Source organism: Geotrypetes seraphini, chromosome 2, assembly GCF_902459505.1.
Source record: "Geotrypetes seraphini chromosome 2, aGeoSer1.1, whole genome shotgun sequence".
Classification (NCBI taxonomy): Eukaryota; Metazoa; Chordata; class Amphibia; order Gymnophiona; family Dermophiidae; genus Geotrypetes; species Geotrypetes seraphini.
This window is the reverse complement of record NC_047085.1, coordinates 124747901-124768001: the sequence shown is the minus strand read 5'-3', so window position 1 is coordinate 124768001 and position 20101 is coordinate 124747901. Positions and strand designations below refer to the sequence as shown.

The following is a 20101-nucleotide window of genomic DNA, read 5'->3' as shown; positions in this document are numbered from 1 at the left end:
AGACTAGTGGGTGATTTAGATGTGGACCGAGCCGCAAATTCTGTCAGACCTGGGAATGCGTCTGGCAGGACCTCACATCATATGCTCGCAGTAGACTCTTGAATCGTTAGGACTATCTTACACTCTCAGTCTTGGTAGTGGCATTGGACTTTCGGGGTGGGGAGGGAAGGGAGGGATGGGAGGGGACAGGGGTGAGCTTGCACTGTTATTCTTTGGATATGTATGCAACTTCTATTTGTATGTTCTGGTAGAAATAATAAAAATCATTTGAACATAAATTTCGGTCAGAGCTAAAAATCCAAGTCTGCAAAGATAAGAAGATCCAAACGGTAACAAAGTCTTGATTGCTTTGTTGCTCAAGTTAGCATAACTACTGCATAAAAAATAAAACTAAAATTACTTACCTTTAGTTTTCAAGGACCAATCACATCAAAGATTGATGCTTGTCTGGGCGGTTGTATCCTTATGCACACAAACACTCATAACATTGACAGACTCTTGCGTATGTGATGTACATGTCATCTATTCTAGTGTATACTTATGAAGGGATTTTTAAAAATAAAGTAAAAATTCTGGACTCTCTCATGGCACACCAAAATCTCTTTGGGGCACACCACTGTGCCGTTGCACAGTTTGAGAGACACTGCTCTATGTGATAGGGACCATTCCCCTGGATCCAGAGTCTGGTGACTAAGATAATCTGTTTGAATACTCCTTACTGCAGCTACATGCACCACCAAAATGATCTGTAAATGAACTTCTGCCTAACAAAATCGAATCTTGGCTTCGACCTTCAGCTGAGAACTCTTGGTGCCCCCCTCCCCCCACACTGTCTGAAAATACCCCGACTGCCTTGCCTTCCAGGGTTTTCTCAAATGCTTGGAGAGCTAAGCAAATGATCAGTTCCAGTCTGTTGATGGACCACTTTCTTTGTGAGGCCTCCCAATTGAAGAGGCTGGTATTTGTCATCAGTATTACCCAAGCCTGAATATGTAGGGGTAAACCCTTGTCTAAATGATCTTTTGGCTGAAGCCAGCAATCCAGACTGCATCATGCTTCCACTGTTCAGGACAACTGTTTCTGAAGCATCTTTCTGTGAAGACCACCTGGACACCACTGAGTACTGAAGAGAGTAAAGATGAGCTTTTGCCTAAGGAATCACCTCTACTGTTGCTACCATTGATCCCAAAACCTATAGATAGTGCCAGGCTATCGGGGCTGATAATTCCAAGATATGTAATATCTGATGTCTGAGCTTCTGCTTGTGTTGATCTGGAAGCAAAACCTGGCCATGTGTTGTATTGAACTGAATCCCCAGATACTGCAGAGACTGAGACAGCACCAGGTAACTCTTTTGGAAATTGACAATCCAGTCCAGATCTTGTAAGAGATGGACCACGTGCGTCACTACCCGCTGACCATCCTCTTTGGATGCTGCCCTTATCAACCAGTCAATACATTCTTTGTGGAGATGCGCCGCTGCCACCATCACCTTGGTGAAGGTCCACAGCACAGTTGGCAACCTGAAGGATACAGCCGCAAACTGAAAAGGTCTCCCTAGGACCTGAAAATGCAGAAATACTCTGAGATGGAAAAATTGGAATATATTACAAAGAGATTGATGCAATCTATCAAGAAATATTGGCATATCCTGCAGTTAAATCCAGTTTTTAAAGATATACCCATAATAGCATTTAAGAGAAATAAAACTATTGGAGAATACTTCACAACGATATCTTTTTCCTTTAGAGGAAAATAATAATGAATTTTCTCATAAAACTTGTGAACACTGTCAATGGTGCACACTTACAATTTCAGGGAAAGATTGAATCTGTCCAGGCGGGCCAAATCTGGCCCGCCTGGCCATTTTATGTGGCCCGCGGTGACTGTGCCACATCCAAGCACCTAACCTTGCAGCCCCAGTCCTAGTGGTGCTCAAGCGCCTGAATGCGCTGTCCCAGTCCCAGCAGTGCTGCCCATAAACGCCTGCCTCAGTACCTATTTGCAGGCAGAATGACCCAGTCCCAGTGTAAAAGCTGGGTTTTAGCAGGGCGCACCACACAAGTGTCTGATTGCGCTACAGGCAGAAGGACCCATTCCCAAACAGTGAGCTAATTTGCTTCTTCACATCCTTGTTTCTGCACACCCTTTCCCTGCCGATATGAGGATGGCATGTGATATAGTGTCTCAGGTTGAGGAAGGATCTATACTTCTACTAAGACTAACCCCCTTTTCTACGAAACTGCGATAGCAGTTTTTAGTGCGGTGAGTCATGCTGAATGGCCCGCGCTGTTCCCGACACTCATAGAGTTCCTATGAGCATGGTTTAATAGAAGAGGGGGTAAGTATCTTAATTAAAAATTTGGCCCGCGACTTAGCCTGCGTTTTAGATTTCAGCCCCTTTTGTGATTGAGTTTGACACCCCTGATCTTTGAGATTGAGATATTATTCTAAAATAGCTATCACTTGTAATAGCTCATATGTGATTTATATGATATCATGTCCTTGTTCTTTAATATATGTGGGGAAAATTAGACGCTCAGTGAAATTAAGACTGACTGAACATAAATTGCGAATAGTGACAAAAACTTTAGAGGTGGCATTAGTTCAGCATTGGCTGGAGAAAGGCTACTCCATGCAAGATCTGAAATGAAGAATCACTGATATCAGTTGGGTGGGAGGGTGGAAATTATAATTGACTTAAATTTTAAAGAGCAAAACTGGATTTTTCGATTAAACTCCATTCAACCAAATGGTTTAAATCTTGAGATGAAATAGGCTACGCTCTTTTAGAGTCCGTGGATTCTGTGTGCAGATAGGTTTCTTTAGATCATACAACTAACAAATCGATTCTAGAAAAGATCAAACCAGCTATGTCACTCAAAGCCCAAATGATGAAGTTATGACCGTCTTTATTTTGGTCACACTATCAGAAGAGAGAGATCACCGGAGAAGGACATCATGTTTGGGAAGATCGAAGGAATCAGGCGAAAAGGGCGATCTGCAATCAGATGGCTGGACACGTTGAAAACAACCATGGGGATGACACTGGAGGACCTTTCTTGACTAGTACAAAAACAATTTCTTTTTAGATCCACAATTCATCAAGTCGCTAGGACTCAAACATGAGTCAACGGCATCTATGTCACTCGAAGCCCTAATGATGAAGTTACAACTGTTATTTTGGTCCACCATCAGAAGAGAGAGATCACTGGAGAAGGACATCATGTTTGGGAAGGTCGAAGGAATCAGGCGAAAAGGGCAACCTGCAATTGGATGGCTGGACACATTGAAAATAACCATGGGGATGATGCTGGAGGACCTTTCTGGACTAGTACAAAAATGATCCACAATTCATCAAGTCACTAGGACTTGAACACGAGTCAATGGCATCTAACAACAACAAAATAAAACCTACTGCCACCAGGTTTGACAAGGTCAAAGAGACGAGCGGGTTAAAATAGGGTGAGTATAGTAGGGTAAGAATATTGTTTTAAAATTTGCTAACAGTCTAGAATTTTAACCTATTAGTTATACGGATATTGTTTTCCTCTGCAGGGAATGTTTTCTTGAGAAAGCCTAACAGCGAAACATGTCAGAAGGTGCCCCCACCAACATAAATCTAAGTGCATTTAAGCTTAATGTTTGAGTGAAGATAATACTATAAAAAGATTTATGTGAAAGCTTCAAACCTGGGTAATCTAATAAGAAAATAATAAAGATTTTCTAGAGACCGATGAAGTGAGTGCCTAAACAACCAATGATAAATTGGTTCCTGGGCTGTACTACTGAGGTCTATATAGGCTAAAAGGTGTTTTATATTGGACAGATTCTCTGGAGTACTTGGGAAGAAAGGGAGGAGAGAGGAGATTTAAATACCTCCACGCTGAAAAGTGCACACCATGGACACATCCTCACCAGCTGATGGAACCACAAAGCCACCACTAACGGCATCTGTCCCCCCGTGAGAATCCCAGAGGTCTCCCATAAGGTCCAGGTCCTCATATGCAAAATCATCATCCCAAGAGACCCTTGGCTGCTTGGACGAGAGAGGAGGAGACGGGACTGCAACAGGCGCTGAGGGGGGGGGGGGGAGCAGACCAGAGTGGCCATCGACGGAAAAATCCCCCCAGGGGAGAAGCAGGACCCCCGGCCACCTGAAAATAACCCCTGGCAGTCCCATGGGACTTGCTGCCACAGCAGAGGACCCACCAGAAACCTGCCCCTGTCTCTCCAATACAGGGGGAAGGTCGCCTGAGACTACAGACAAGATGGCGGTGCTTCCTGCCAAAAAATGGAACTCCCGAGGCCTGTAGTATGCTCCAGTCTTGCTCTTCCCTTTCTTACTTCCCTCTTCAGCTGAACTGTGAGAAAGTAGGTGGATGAAATGGGGAGAGGGCTGCTCACTGCAAGGCACTAAAACTAGGACACCAGACCTACATGCTCCCTCTAAGCAGGATGATACCAAATAGAAAGGATAGTGCTATGAAATATTATGAAATATTATGTACCCTTTAATTACTAGTCCACTATATCTGCCAGTTCTGTGGGGAGTACAATTAAACATACACTAAATTTTATAACAAGGACTTTCAAAAACTTCAAGAACGAAGAGGACATTCCGAAAAATTGAGAGGGGACAGATTCAGAACCAATGCTAGGAAGTTCTTCTTCACCCAAAGGGTGGTGGACGCCTGGAATGCGCTTCCAGAGGGAGTGATAGAACACAGTACGCTATTGGGTTACAAGAAGGGAGTAGATGATTTTCTGAAGGAAAAGGGGATTGAAGGGTATAGATAAAGAATTACTATTCAGGTCCTGGACCTGATGGGCCACCGCATGAGCGGACTGCTGGGCACGATGGACTTTTGGTCTGACCCAGCAGAGGCATTGCTTATGTTCTTATGTATTAATAAAATAAATACAGATTGCAGATACAAAATTTACCAATAGTCCTTCAAAAAGGACTGTTTTTCAACAGTTTTTTACATTGCAAAACCCCAGAAAGCAAACTAACTTCCATTGGCAATGTATTCCATAAACAAATGGCTTGGATTGAGAACACTGATCGATGATTTAGCAAAAATTTAACAAGTTTAAAGGATTTTACTTTCAACAACATTAGAATTGTTATGCTTTTTCTTTTTTGGCTATTTAACAATTTGGGAATAATTCTATAAAAATTTCTTTTACAAAAATGTACCTAATTGGCTACCAAACTAGCATCAGTAGCACACAAAAGCTCTTGTGATTTGAAAAAAGTACACATATACCTCACACCACCACCCAAAAGCCACTCCCAAACATGCCTACCAGCAGACTGCTTAAAAGTTCTCGTCAATGCACATACTATATACAACATCCACCCTGCAATTTTAAATGCATGTTTCAATGTATGAAATGTTTACATGTAGCGAATACAATACTTCTTACAATGTTAAAAGGACAATTTTATAAGAAGTTGTACATGTGTAACTCTTATAGACTTATACAGGGTGATAAGGCGGCATGTAATTTTATATGACCCACGAGCAGTTGTGCTCATGGGCATGGTTTGGCAAAGGCACAAAATACTCATGCAGTTCATTAAATATGCACCTATTTCAGCTATTGACACTTGCACCAGAGCAGCTGTAAATTGTATGGTCCATTTTAGCTGTGATTTTTGCAGGTTTTATGAAGTTATTTCATAAAGACGCTTACGTGCCCATGTTGTTTTTATAAATTTAGTCCCAAAGAAGGCAACTACTTGCCCTTTCTACCTATGCCAATAAAGTTTCCTTATTCTGAATAAAGCATTAATAGGGGATGGGGAAAGAGAAGGAGAAGCACCAGTAATACCCCTTTCTGTCCCTCAATCACTCCCATCCTTGGTGCTTTTTTTCCCCGTCATGTAAATGTAGAAGTGGTACCAATATGTAAGAGGGCTGCTCTTATACCGCCGGTCTAGGGGAGGAGTGAGAAGGGGAATCTAAACACAACTAAGCATTGCACTGCCAGCTGCACACAATGGAGTTACTGTAGGAGAGCAGGGCACTTCATAAGTGCAATAATTCCTCCCCACCAAGGTTGGCACTGTGTACAAGTACCAGATTAATAGGGGGAAAACATCAATTGCAGTTATTTGTATATGTTACGTATATTAAACTAGACCATTTACTTGGCTCAATAATTATTTTAATATCAATAAAACATTTTACCTGTATCTGGAACTTTACTCTTCACACCAAGCTCACTATAGAATTTGTTAAATATCTCTCTCACTTTGAGTTCTTCAATCTGATTGGAATTTTTTAATTTCTGAAGTACCTAAAAGTGCATCACAAAATGAAATTAAGACTTTTAGTATAACAACTACAGTGGATTGTAGAAGTCTTCAAACCCTTGTATATTTTCACATTCCATTGCCTAAAAAATACAATTATAAGCAGATTAAAATAGAAGTTTGTTTTACTTAGCCACACAGCAAACCCTTATGTGGGTCTTTACCATGCACCTAGGCCATTTTTACTGTGGCCATAAAATGGCAAATTAAGTTCTTACCACAATAATCTGGGTTCTATTAGGATACACAGGAGTCCTTACTTGAGCTGTTGATTCCCATTTCCCACAAAACTGCAGAAGAGTATCGCTTTAAGAACTTGAAACTCCTCACTTTCTGTAGTTGAGAACAGCATCTTCCTCAGGTGGTACCAAAGTAGAGAGTTGCGCGGGGACAGAAATCCCACCCGTTCCCGCAAAAATCCCACCCGTCCCCACGAGGAATCTCTCCATCCCCACCCGTCCCCGCGAGGAATCCCCTCCGTCCCCGCCCATCCCTATAAACTTCAGAAATAGTTATTTCATTTAATTATGCTACTGAATTAAAGGCTCTGGTAGAAACCCATTTACAAATAAGCAAAGAGACTTTATTAATTTGGAAATATTAATTGGGAAGAATACATACTTTGTAAATGGGTTTCTACCAGAGCCTCTAATGTAAATATAAATAAATACTCAGCCCACTGCCTTACTCATTAAGTTTACTTCTTCTTAACTTGTCAAACTTTTATTTTGTTTCTTAGAAATCAAAGAGGACCAATCTGGCAAAAGCATGTCTTTATATTCATTTCTTGAATAAAGAGACTTAGAATTACTGCTTACTATTTCCCTAATTAGGGCAGGAAAGAGGAAAGCTTGTATTGGGATTTTATTTATATTTATGTGTTGTGTTGTACTGTTAAAAACAAAATATAAAATGTAAATTGCTTTGAGTCCCTTATTAGAGGGAAATGGTGATTCAAAAAAGAAAATGAAATTATGCAGTCCAGTATGTCCAGTGAGAACCCAAATGATGGGTGGATGGATCTTTTCAGATATTTTAAAAATGTTTATCTCAAACTATCCAACCATTCTAGGTGGGTTACAGTTTGAGCATACATAAACTCATTTAAATAAAAATACATTCCATATAAACATGATAACCCTTGAATTTTTCCTACTTGCCCGGCCGCAGCACACGGCCGACCGGAAGTCTTCTCGATGTCAGCGCTGACGTCGGAGGGAGGGAGGGCTTTGCTTAAGCCCTCCCTCCGACATCAGCGCTGACATTGTGCTGCAGCAGGGCAGGTAGGAAAAAGAAGATGAGCCTCGCGGCTCGAGTTTGCATCCCCTAGGACCCTAGGAGGCGTCCCCACGGGATCCCCGTGACCCGAAGGGGGAACCCGCAGGATTCCCGTCGTCCCTGTTCAGCTCTCTATACCAAAGCAACCGAATTCCACTGAAATATAAGAACAGAGAAGGAGAGGCACAGGGAACTCTCCAAACATCAAACATTCTGCTCTGAAATTTAGTAAATAGAACAATGATTAATAAGTAATTAACGAGCAAACAGTGAACAATAAATCACACACGAGTAACTAAGAGACAATCTGCTAAGTGCAACAAGGAGAGGCTATAGGACCCTCCCAAGAGGAAAGAGAAAGAGAAAGAGAAAGGGAAACCCCTCCCAATCCCCCCCCCCCCCCCCCCCCCCCGTTTCTGTAACATGTCTCTGCTTAATCTTGGATACAGAAGAGGTCCCAATACAGACACTGTCAATGTATGAGGCAGAAATCAGGCGAATCACAAAAATCCACACGAGGAGGGTAGTACGGACTCCTGTGTATCCTAAAAGAACCCAGATTATTGAGGTAAGAACCTAATCTGTAGTGAGTCCGTACTTGAACCGATATACCAAAGCAGTGCCATGAATCTCGGGGGAGAGCCTGCCCACAGAACCGAGGACCCAAAGGCTGCATCCTTTTGAGCCACCACATCCACTCTGTAGAGCTTTATAAAAGTTTGAACAGTAGCCCACGTAGCTGCTCTACAGATTTCATCATGAGAAACAGCATGAAACTCTGCCCAGAAATCATTATACTTCTCGTAGAATAAGCAAATCCGCAGATACGGAGGGAGAAGTGTATTACTGCACACTAACTGGTTAGAGTAGAGATGACACAGGAACTCTTACTTCCTACAGAATAGGAGATAGTAAGTTCTCATATAAATGGTCATATACTAATGGCAACAGCACATGGACATTAATGGGAGAAAAATAGAAAATCAGGGTTCTGTTGCAGATTTGCAGGAGTCGTACTTGAACTGTTGATTCCCATTTCCCACAGGTCAGAAGTGAAGTAGCTCTGTGGCTTAAATGAGCCTGATGGCGCTGCTTAGGAGGTGAGGGTTCTGGAGATGTTCTGGCTGAGATGGTGATTCTGGGTTGGCTCTGTTTAGAGGGTCTGGGGGATTTCATCTATATTGGATTTGGTGGGCTTTAGGAGTGTGACTGTAAGTGTTAATTCTACTTGTGGGTCCAGTGTGTCTGGTTTGGAGGGGGGGAGGGTTCTTTCTGTTGGTTGAGTTTTACTGTATACACTGCATGAGATTTTTGTGGGGTCTGGGCAGGATTTTATGCTGCTGTTCTTCTTTGGGGGGGGGGGGGGGAGGCTCGGGTTGGCCCGGGGCAGCCCTAGGTTGTCCTCAGGGACACAGGTTTTCAGGGGAAGTCTGGGAGATATTTGGGGGGGTTGGGACGGGTATGGTTTTGGGGGTTAGTTCCTTTTTTTGGTCCTAGGATTTTCTTTTGTGTTTTTCTGTTTTTGTTTTCACTTTCACTGGGGCTCGCTGCTCCTATTTTTGGCTTTGGGTGATTTCATTTGCCGCTCTACTGCAGCAGTGGTGCTGGTGGTGGGTATGTAGCCTGGGACTGCCCTACCTTCCTTCTTTTTTGATACTGTTTCTTTTTCTTGTTCTTGCTGTCAAGAGATTCTCATGGTTAAGCTAATCTCTTGGAATGTTAGTGGGGTTACCTCACCTGTTAAATGACAAAAGATATTGCAGACCTTGAATCATCATAAGGCGGATATTGCCTTTCTGCAGGAGACGCATTTGACCTCTCGAGAGCATGATAAGTTTGCCAGATGGTGGGTTGGATGGGTTCTGGAAGCAGAAGCGTCCTGGCGGAAGGCAGGAGTTTTGATTCTTATCCAGAAAACCTTAGATGTGACGGTAAAAGCAGTCTATGCGAATCCTTCTGGACGGTTTGTCTTAGCTCATATTGTTCTAGACCGGCAATCTTTGCTTCTATGTAATATCTATGCACTGAATGTTTATGACAAGCAATTTTATAGTTCTTTATTTAAGGCATTGAGTACCTACCCTGATATGCCTCGGGTGCTGGGGGGCGATTTTAATCTTGTTCATGATCCTAGTTTGGATAAATCTAATCCCCGCCCACGGGAGCGCATAAACTCTTCTAGGGGTATTCCTTATCTTTGCTCCTCTTTAGATCTTGTAGACGTGTGGCGCACTCATGACACCCAATCTTGGATAGATTACTGGCTTTTGTCCACTAGCCTTTTTTCTTCTACAACGGCGGCAGGTATCGGTCCCTACTGCATCTCTGATGATGCCTTTATTTGGTCTTCCTTGTCTGTAGGGTTGGGTACTGTAGGGCTGGCATTCATTGATGGTGCTTTCCTCCGACTTTGTATAAGGATCCTGGGTTTCTTGATCATTTACTTTGGAAATGGAAGGACTATCAGTTCCATAATCGGGCTCATCTGGATGATCCTGTACTATACTGGAATGTAGCTAAAGTAGTTCTGCGCAGCGAGATTATCGTCTATGCACGACAGGGAAATTCTTCGCCTGGAGAAACAGGTTCGGGCGGACAGGATGTGGTATGCCTGCTATCCCACCCCTTCCCGGCAGAGCACTCTGCTGGCCTCACAGGCCTCTTTAAATGAGCTCTTGCAGGCCGTACCACCCGCTCACTTCAATACTTTAAAATTCAATTTCATCTACATGGTAATAAGGATGGGAGACTATTGGCTAACCTGTTGCGCACTTCAAATGTCCCTCAGCGGATACTCCGGGTGCTGGAGGAGGGGGTGGGGCCGTTCTGTACTGATGCAGCGATTGTGAAAGTTTTTCGTCAGTTCTATCAGAGGTTATATACTAACTCTGCAGCCCCGGAGATGCCGAGCAAGTTGTATCTAGACAATATCCAAACTCCTCGAGTGTCTGCTCTTCATCAACAGTTGTTAAACGCTCCTATCTCGGCTGAGGAGGAATCAGACGGTTTTCGCGCCAAGTTTTATAAATTGCTCTCTATTGAAATTACACCGGTGCTGACTTCCATCAATGAGTATGTTATGAGAGGGTCGTTATCACAATCTTTGTGGGATGCGCAAATCGTGGTACTTTTGAAACCAGGTCGGGATCCCACCTTGCCTAGTTCTTATCGGCCTATATCCCTTCTTAATACTGAGGTGAAATTTTTCGCTAAGATCCTGGCTAACAGGATGGCCCGTGTTCTTCCTGATCTTATCGCTGATCCTCAAGAAGGATACGTCCGTAAGCGTTGGGTGGCACGCAATATTTGCTATATTTTAACATCTATGGAATACGTGGCTCATAATCGTTTGCCTTCTCTGCTGGTTAGCTTTGATGCGGAGAAGGCTTTTGATAGGGTCTCTTGGACGTTCCTGTTTGCCATGTTACGACATTATGGTTTGCTGGATTTTTTTTTAATGCTATCTCAGCTCTTTATGCTTCGCCTTTGGCAGCAATCTGGGTTAATGGGCTGCTTTCTGACCTTTTTGACATTCAGCAGGGTACTAGGCAGGGGTGCCCTTTGTACCCCCTGCTGTTTGTTCTTACCTTGGATCCTTTAGTGCGAGATGTTCTGCACAATGTGGACATTCATAGGGTGCCTATTGGTACGGTGGAACTCAAATTATCGACGTTTGCGGATGATCTCCTGGTTCATCTTACTCATCCTTTTCAAGCTTTGCCTGCTCTTTTGATGGTGATAGCTGAATATAGGAACTTTTCAGGTTTTCGGCTGAATCTCGAGAAGTCCTTGGCCCTTCCTACAATCCCAGAGATTCTGGACACCTGGACGGGGGTATTCCCACTGAAATGGGCTGACCGGGCTTTCTGTTATCTTGGCATATAATTGACTTCTTCAGCTTCTTCCATTAAACAGGCTAATTTGCATTTGCTATTTGAAACAACACGTCGTTGCTTGGATGGTTGGAAGTTTTTTCCCCTTTCGGTGCATGGTCATATTCACCTTTTTAATATGGTTATTTTTCCTCAATGGCTTTACGTTCTACAGGTGCTGCCCATCCATCTTCTGTAGAAGGATCTCCGTGTGCTGTGTCAGCTTCTCTCTCGGTTTCTTGGGGGGGGGGAAAGTTTCGTATGGCTTTTTGTTATTTGCTGGGTTCTTGGTCAAGGGGAGGCATGGGTGTTCCCGATCTGCAGAAACACAATCAGGCCTGCTTACTTTGCTACTTGGGGGATTGGATCTTGAAGCAACACGATTATACCTGTTTTGATTATGAATTAGCATTCTATCATCACTGGCATTTATTGTCTTTGTTACATGCTCCTCGATCTTCTCTCCCTTCCCATTTGAGATCGAGTCTTCTACTGGGTTCTTTACGTGACTGTTGGAGGGTTTTGGTAATCAGCTTGGAGGGGAATCCGGGAATGTCTGATTTTCTGCCTCTCAAGGGAATCTTCAGTTCTTGCCTGGCCAGACATCTGCCCCTTCAGACACTAGACCCAGTTGGGTTTAACTGTGTTGGAGCACATCCTTACTCCAGAGAGCACGCTTCTACCTTGGCGCACTTTTCAGCTCCGCGATGGGATTTGCGGAGCTGACTTTTTTTGCTTACTTACAATTGGATCATTATGTGTGCTCTTTGGAGATGGAGTGTCTGCAGTTGGGTTTAGGAGGTAAGCTCCGTGCCTTTTTTGGTCCCTTTTCGGAGGATGGCCTGTCTGTTTTGGCGTTACATAAGGTGTTGTATTGTATTGCCCCGCCCAGGTTGTGGGACTCCCCGTGTGCTCCTTGGGCTCCGGACTTGCGGCCCACTGATTTGGATATGGCATATCTTATTAAGCATATCCCAACCCTTTCGGTTTCGGCTGAGCTCCGGTAGTGTCAGTTTCGGGTGCTGCATCGTGCTTATTTTACACGAGTTCAACTATTTCACTCTGCTTTAGTAGTCGGCACAATGCGAGAAATGTACTAGTGCTCCTAAATCCTTTTTCCAAGCTTTTTGGAGCTGTCCAGCTGTCCGGGCTTTCTGGAAACGGGTGAATTACTATTTGGAGCTTTTGTTAGGCCGTTCTATAGCTCTCACTTAGGTGGGGTTTCTGTTAGATAAATATGAGGCTAAGAAAATTATTTGGGGGGGACTGGGTTTCGGATCATGCTCCTTCTTATTGGGCTTGGCGTAACCGTTTGCATACATTGATTTTGCTTGATAGGGGTCAGGCGCGTCATTCTTTGCGCCAATCAAAGTTTTTTTTTTTTTTTGCAGGTGTGTGGTCCTTATATTTACTCTTTGTCTCCTCGAATCCGCAGTTTGATTCTTAATACTTTGCCTATTTGATTTATACTGAGTGGTGAGGGGTTCTCGGCCTTGGGGTGGCCTCTCCCCAGTTTCTCTCACCTTTATTTATTTTCCTTTATTTTTTTTATTCCTTTAGGATTCTTTTCTTTTTTTTTTTTGTTCTCTTTCTTTCTTCTTTGAGAGGTCCATTATATGATCCTTTGGGGCTCATCAGAGTCCAGGGCCCTGAAGGTTCTGATTTTGCTTGGTTCTTGTTCAGACCTCCTTACTTGGATGGGTTGGGTGGCTTGTTCTTTTTCTATTAGTTTATTGTTGGTAACTCCTTTGTTCTGCTAGCAGCATTCGCTACTGTATTCGATGCTGTATTCTCTGTTGGGTTGGATTCCTTTGGCAGTTTCTCCCAATTTTGTTATTCTGGTTACTGTTGTATGGGGGTGGAGAGTGGGGAGGCGGGTTGGGTGGTGGGGTTAAGGGGTATATCTGATGTATGGCTTTTGGTGCACCTTGTGTTCTCTGTTGTATTCATTGTCTTTTTTCTCTATTTCTGATGTGCTCAATAAAAAATTGTTACATGTAAAAAAGGTACTGAGGGGGGGGGGCTGCGCCTGCCTGCCCACTTGCCACTAGGCCTACCTGCCCTGTCCCTGCCTGCCAGCCAGCCACTAGGCCTGCCTGCCCTGAGCCTGCCTACCACTAGACCACCAAAGGGGAGGCAGTGTACAAGCCTGACAGGGAGGGGGGATAGGGTTCAGAGCTTAGCAAGGAGTGTGGGATTGGGTTCAGAGCCTGGCAGGGAGAATTTGGTTCAGAATGGGTTTTTTTCTTATTTTCCTCCTCTAAATCTAGGGGGGGTCTTATGGTCAGGTGCGTCTTATGGAGCGAAAAATACAGTATATTGTTTTGCATTTCCTTGTTCTGCTTTTTTTTCCCAGCATAGTCATGTTTTTTTTTACCAATTATTATCTCTAGATAAAAATAAACCTACCTTAATCAGAAGCTCCAATGCAGGAATTCTACATTTTGCAGCTTTTTCTTTTGTATAAACAACAACACAAGTATTCTAGAATTAAATATGAAAAAAACAAGTCAATACATACGTTACTATGAGTGAGCAAATGACATTTTAGTTTGGTGTTATATGCCTAAGAGATCACTACAATTTCTAATGAACAGCAACAGCCCAGACAGCCCCTACCTCTCCAAATAGCCATCATTTATCAACCACCTGAGAAATCCCTTGCTTCCTTTCTCACCGACCTAGACTCCTGGCTCTCCGTCTTCCTTGAACCTTTGTCACCTTCCCTCAATCCTGGGTGATTTTAAAATTTATGCTGCGAACACTGCCAACTCCTATACCTCAAAGTTCCTTGCTCTTATATTCTCTTTCAAATCTCCAGCTCTGCTCCAGCAACCCTACACACCAAAAAGGCCATTGTCTTGATCTTGTCCTCTTCTCCAGTTGTTCCATTGTCAACTTTTCAACCTCAACTCTTTCCCTCTCTGACCATGATCTCATAACCTTCATGACTCATCACCCTGCCCCCCAGAAACAACTGATCCTCACCAATAATTTCATAAATCTTCAGTCTGTTGACCCATGTACTCTTCTGCCACACTCTCACCCCGCATTTCAAACAGTGCACTATGTAAATCTGTCAATGAAGCACTCTCTTCCTATAATACTATTCTCTCCTCCACTCTGGACACCCTCTCTCCTCCTGTGTAATGCCCTGTAAGGCGCGCCAACAACCAGCGCTGGTTGACCTCCAAGATCCACCACATATGTTCTTGTGTCTGGTCTACAGAACACCATTGGCTAAAATCCTGTGCTCATGCTAACTTCATACACTTCAAATTCATCCTGACCTCTCGCTTGTAAAAAGACGACTAATATACCCATTTAACCGATTCCCTCAGCTCCAACCCTCGTTTCTTCGCCATGCTCAACTCTCTATTAAAGGTGCCCTCACCTCCAACTTTCGCTTTCTCCCCAGACCATGGCTGAGTATTTCCATAAAGTCCACAAAATTACCCTCAAGTTCTTGAACAATCTGCCTCAGTCTCTCCCTCCGGACTGCCCTTCAGACCCTCTATTGTCCCCTGCCGCCTTTTCCTCCTTCCCAGAAATCACTGAAGATGAAACTTTGTATCTTCTTTCCTCCTCCAAACTCACTACTTGTTCCTCTGATCCCATTCCCACCCATCTGCTGATCACCATCTCCTCAACTGTTATCCCCCCTGTCATATCCTCAACCTATCACTCTCCACCACAATTGTACCTGAAGCCATTAAACATGCTGTAGTTACGCCACACCTGAAACTGCCATCACTGGACCCTACCTGCACCTCCAATTATTGCCTTAGCTCCCTTCTCCCCTTCTTATCCAAACTACTAGAACAAGATGTCCACTGCCTTTGTCTCAACTTCCTTTTGGCTTGAGCTATCCTTGACCTCCTTCAAATTGGGCTTCCGCCCCTTTCATTCCATGGAAACTTGCTAAAGTCTCCAATGACCTGCTCCTGGCCAAATTCAAAGGGCTCTACTCCATCCTCATCCTCTTTGATTTATCTGCGGCGTTTGACACTGTAGATCACCACCTACTCATTGAAACTCTGTCCTTGTTTGGATTTCAGGGCTCTATTATTTCATGATTTTCTTCCTATCTTTCCCATCACACCTTTAGCGTAAGCTCTGGAGGATCCTCCTTCGGTGCCTTTCCGCTATCGGTCATCGTACCTCAGGATCTGTCCTGGGACCTCTTCTTTTCTCCATCTACACTTCTCTCGGTGCTCTAATTTCATCCCACGGGTTCCAATACCACCTCTATGCTGATGACTCGCAAATCTATCTCTCCATGCCTGAAATTTCTATGGGAATCCCAGCCTGCCTCTCTGATGTTGCTACCTGGATGTCTTGCCACCATATAAAATTCAACATGTCCGAGACTGAACTCCTTATCTTTCCTCCTAAACCCGTATCTCCTGTTCTCTATAGCGGTGGATAACACCCTCATTCTCCCTGTCTCATCAGCTTGCAGTCTCGGGGTCATCTTTGACTTGTCATTTTCCTTCTCCTCTCACATCCAACAGACTGCTAAAGTTTGTCGTTTCTTGCTCTATAATATTGCTAAAATCAGTCCTTTCCTTTCTGAGCACGCAACAAAACCCTCATCCACACCCTCATCATCTGTCGTCTAGATTACTGCAATGTGCTTCTCACTGGTCTACTGTTATGCCATCTCTCCGCTTCAATCTGTTCAGAACGCTACTGCCGCCTCATATTCCACCAGCATCATTATACCCACATTACTTCTCTCCTCAGGTCGCTTCACTGGCTCCCAGTCCATCTCCGCATATGATTCAAACTCCTCTTACGTTCAAGTGTACTTGCTCTGCAGTTCCTCAGTATCTCTCCTTTCTTGTTACTTCCTACACTCCCCTCCGGGAACTCTGCTCATCAAACAAATCCCTCCTATCTGTACCTCTCTCCTCTACCACCAACTCCCGTCTCCGTTCCTTCTACCTTGATGCACTGCGTGCTTGGAGCAAACTGTCTGGCTCACTAAGTCAGGTTCCATCTCTGGCGGTATTCAAAGCCAGATTAAAAACTCTCTTATTTGAAGCTGTGTTTAAACAATGACCCAACCAACATATCTGTCTGTCATTCCCTTAATAGTCCCCTACCACCTTTTAGCCCCCTCTATGTGTGTCTGTCATAATTAGACTGCAAGCTCTTCTGAGCGGGGACCATCTTTTGCATGTACAATGTACAAAACTGTGTACACCAGGTAGCGCTATAGAAATAATAAATTGTTCTTGTTGTCTCAACTTCATGCTACTGTGATATGGGGCGTTATATAATTAAATCCATGTTATGAACTAAAAAGGTAAATAAAACCATGCAGACAACCTAAAGAAGAACAAAATGCATAAGAGAGAGAAAGCCTCAGACCTATACTGAAATCAATATCAATACTGTCTTGTCACACGCCTAAGAAATCCTCAGCTCCAGAACCTAAATTATGGGACCCTTTTACTAAAACTCAGCACACACTAAATGCTGCATGTCCTATCTAATGCCTATGGGTCACGTGGCACTTAGCACACATCTGGAGTAGAGGAATGATCTAGTGATTAGAGTAGCTACCTCAGCACCCTGAGGTTGTGAGTTTGATTCACACTGTAGCACCTTGTGACTCTGGGCAAGTCACTTAACACTTCATTGATACATGTAAACTTCTTTGATTGTGAAAACCACAAAAAAAAAAGCAGTACAGTATATCAAGTTCCATACCTTTTAAATGACTCAGACAAAATGCCTTTATCTGGTTATTTAATCCTCTCCATCCGAAAGACTTCATAAACTAAATCTATTAAGAGGCTAATGCAAATCATGGCCTTACAGATGCAATCTGAACATTTCTGATTTTCCAGAATATTTAGATGTTACTTAAATAACCAAAAAATACAGCACATCAAACTATGCATACCTTGGTTCAAAACTTTGCATAATCAGATAATTTTTGACTGGCTACAAGATACTACAAATAAATAAATAAACCATGAAAGGTTTCCTTATGCAACAAAGAAATTCCTTTTACTCACTATAGCACAGTTACTTACAGTAACAGGTGTTATTCGGGGACAGCAGGCAGATGATATTTTCACATATGAGTGGAATATTGATACCTTGGGTTTTGGCCAGGTACTAGTGACCTGGATTGGCCACCGTGAGAACGGGCTACTTGGCTTGATGGACCATTGGTCTGACCCAGTAAGGCTGTTCTTACGTTCTTAAGTCATCCACAGAGCCCCGGTATAGACAGTATTAAAAAGTGTACTGTCACTTGAAGTTTTAAGAAACTTCACAACTGCCTGCACCGTGCATATGTGAGTGCTTTCGTGCCTGACGTAGGTTCATGATACGAAACGTAAGCAAGCTAAGAAGCCAACCAGGGAGGTGGGTGGGTTGTGAGAAAATCTGCCTGCTGTCCCCGGATAACACGGTAAGTAACTATGCTTTATCCTAGGACAAGCAGGCAGTATATTCTCACATGTGGGACTCCCTAGCTTACTGCAATAGGATGGAGGGAGAGCTGGCCAATAAGAGAATAAATTTTGTAATACTGCTTGGCTGAAGTGACCATCCTGTCTGGAAAAAGATTCCAGACAGTAGTGAGATGTGAATGTGAACTGAGGACCAAACAGCTGCTTTGTAGATTTAATCTATGGGAGTGGAACGTAAGAATTCAACTGAAGCTGCTATGTGCTGTTACACGACCCCCGAGATGTAGCCCAGCCTGAGCATAGCAGAAAATGATATAGACCGCTAACTATGTGGAAATAGTTCTCTTGGTTACAAGCCGGCCCGCAGTATTAGGATCAAAGGAGATGAACAATTGAGGAGATGCTATTCAAGAAATCCATGAAGACTAACTAACATCGAATGAAACATTTCAATCCTCTGAAGCAACCCACTCTACTCTGTAACACCTCTGGACATGTCCACAAATCCTCCTCTGTAATCCACCTTGAACCACAAGGTAATGGTGGAATAAAAATCACTAATGTAATGTAATAAGCCACGGTTTATTTACAGTCCAGAGTATGAAGAGCTGTTTCTCCAGGGTGAGAAAAAAAAAAGCTTAGAAAAGAAACTGGAAGCACAATTGATCGATTCAGATGAAATTCTGTGACTACTTTTGGCAAAAATTTAGGGCAAGAGGAAAACCACCTTATCATGGTGGAAAGCTTAAGAAGGTAGATCTGACACCAACGCTTGAAGCTCACTCACTAGACGTGCAGAAGTGATGGAGATCATAAAGACTGCTTTCCAAGTTAGATATTTAAGATGAGTAGAAACCATTGGCTCAAATGGAGGATTCATCAGTCTGGTGAGAACAACATTTAAATTTTTATCCCAAACCACTGGAGGTGATTTGATATTGAAAAGTCCTTTCAAAAACCTGGAAACAAAGGGATGAGAAGTCAAAAGATTTATGGTTGATTGGCACATAGAAAGCACTGATAGCCCTAAAGTGAACTCTGACTGAAGTGGTTTTAATAAATATATTGAAAATACGTTTTGTCAAATTTAGTTATGAGCAGGGATTCATCCAGACCAAAAGTACATAGATAAAGCTGACAAACTAAAAATCAAAAAGATGAAAAGGAGAAAAATAAACCTCAATTGAGGGTCGTTGGGACTACACAAGTACCCAACCATCCACTCATCATCACGGGTTTATAAAAAACTCCAAAACATGTACCGTCTTGAGAGGAGTCGGCTCTATTTCCAGCAGTTAATTAGAAGCAGAGAGATATTGGAGTTGGCATCTTTCCCCTGAAGTAGCCCTCGTCGGGCGAAACAGAAAGTCTTTTCTGTCGGGATCTTGAGTCGGAAGCCTTTTGGTGAAAACCCTCGATTTCAGATGAGTGTATTTTTTCACGATTTCAGATACATGCTGCATATCTCTAAAAACTGCTTATACTGATTACATTCAGCTGTAGTCCTCGCCAATTAATGTGGTTAAGCTTGGGATTCGGGCCATTTTTATTGCTTGACATTTAAACTGAAACTATATATAAAAAAGACTGTGAAAAATAACAAAAAGAAGATTTCGTGTGAATGAAAGATGTGAGAACTGATTATTTATACATGTTTTGGAGTTTTTTATAAACCCGTGATGATGAGTGGATGGTTGGGTACTTGTGTAGTCCCAACGACCCTCAATTGAGGTTTATTTTTCTCCTTTTCATCTTTTTGATTTTTAGTTTGTCAGCTTTATCTATGTACTTTTGGTCTGGATGAATCCCTGCTCATAACTAAATTTGACAAAACGTATTTTCAATATATTTATTATTAGTCTCACGTTTGTGCCTCAAAACAAATTATTTGAAGTGGTTTTAAGACATGAATTGGATAAATGGAGAAGGTAATCTAACACTGAAGACATGGAGAGGGATGAAGCATCTACGATGAAAACCATGTCCATTTCTGTTCGTAGCACTGCTGTGTAGACAGTTTTCTGGATGAATGCAACATGATTCTGACAGGATCAGAAGATCCGCAACTGCTAAGGTTATCCCAGGAGGTACCAAGCTGTCAATTACAATGACTGCAGTTTAGGAAAACCAGTAGAAAGGCATCTGCTCCTAGATGATGAAGAGAGTATTCTCTGGTACAGAAGTGAGGCAGTGTG

The 20101-nt window shown here is 42.9% G+C and overlaps 1 protein-coding gene across 3 annotated transcripts in view; it reads right to left on the bottom strand.

Annotated features, from left to right (window-relative positions):
• The window catches only part of PRKDC (protein kinase, DNA-activated, catalytic subunit), a 524414-nt gene that overhangs the window by 491042 nt on the left and 13271 nt on the right, over nucleotides 1-20101 (bottom strand). The window contains exons 4-5 of one of the 3 annotated variants that reach the window (XM_033933710.1): nucleotides 13885-13959; nucleotides 6201-6309 (exon numbers count right to left, since the gene is read on the bottom strand). In XM_033933710.1, the coding sequence (XP_033789601.1) occupies nucleotides 6201-6309; nucleotides 13885-13959 (184 nt within the window). Of the gene's footprint in view, nucleotides 1-6200; nucleotides 6310-13884; nucleotides 13960-20101 lie in introns of those variants that run through there. The other 2 variants (XM_033933711.1, XM_033933712.1) reach the window with 2 other exon arrangements.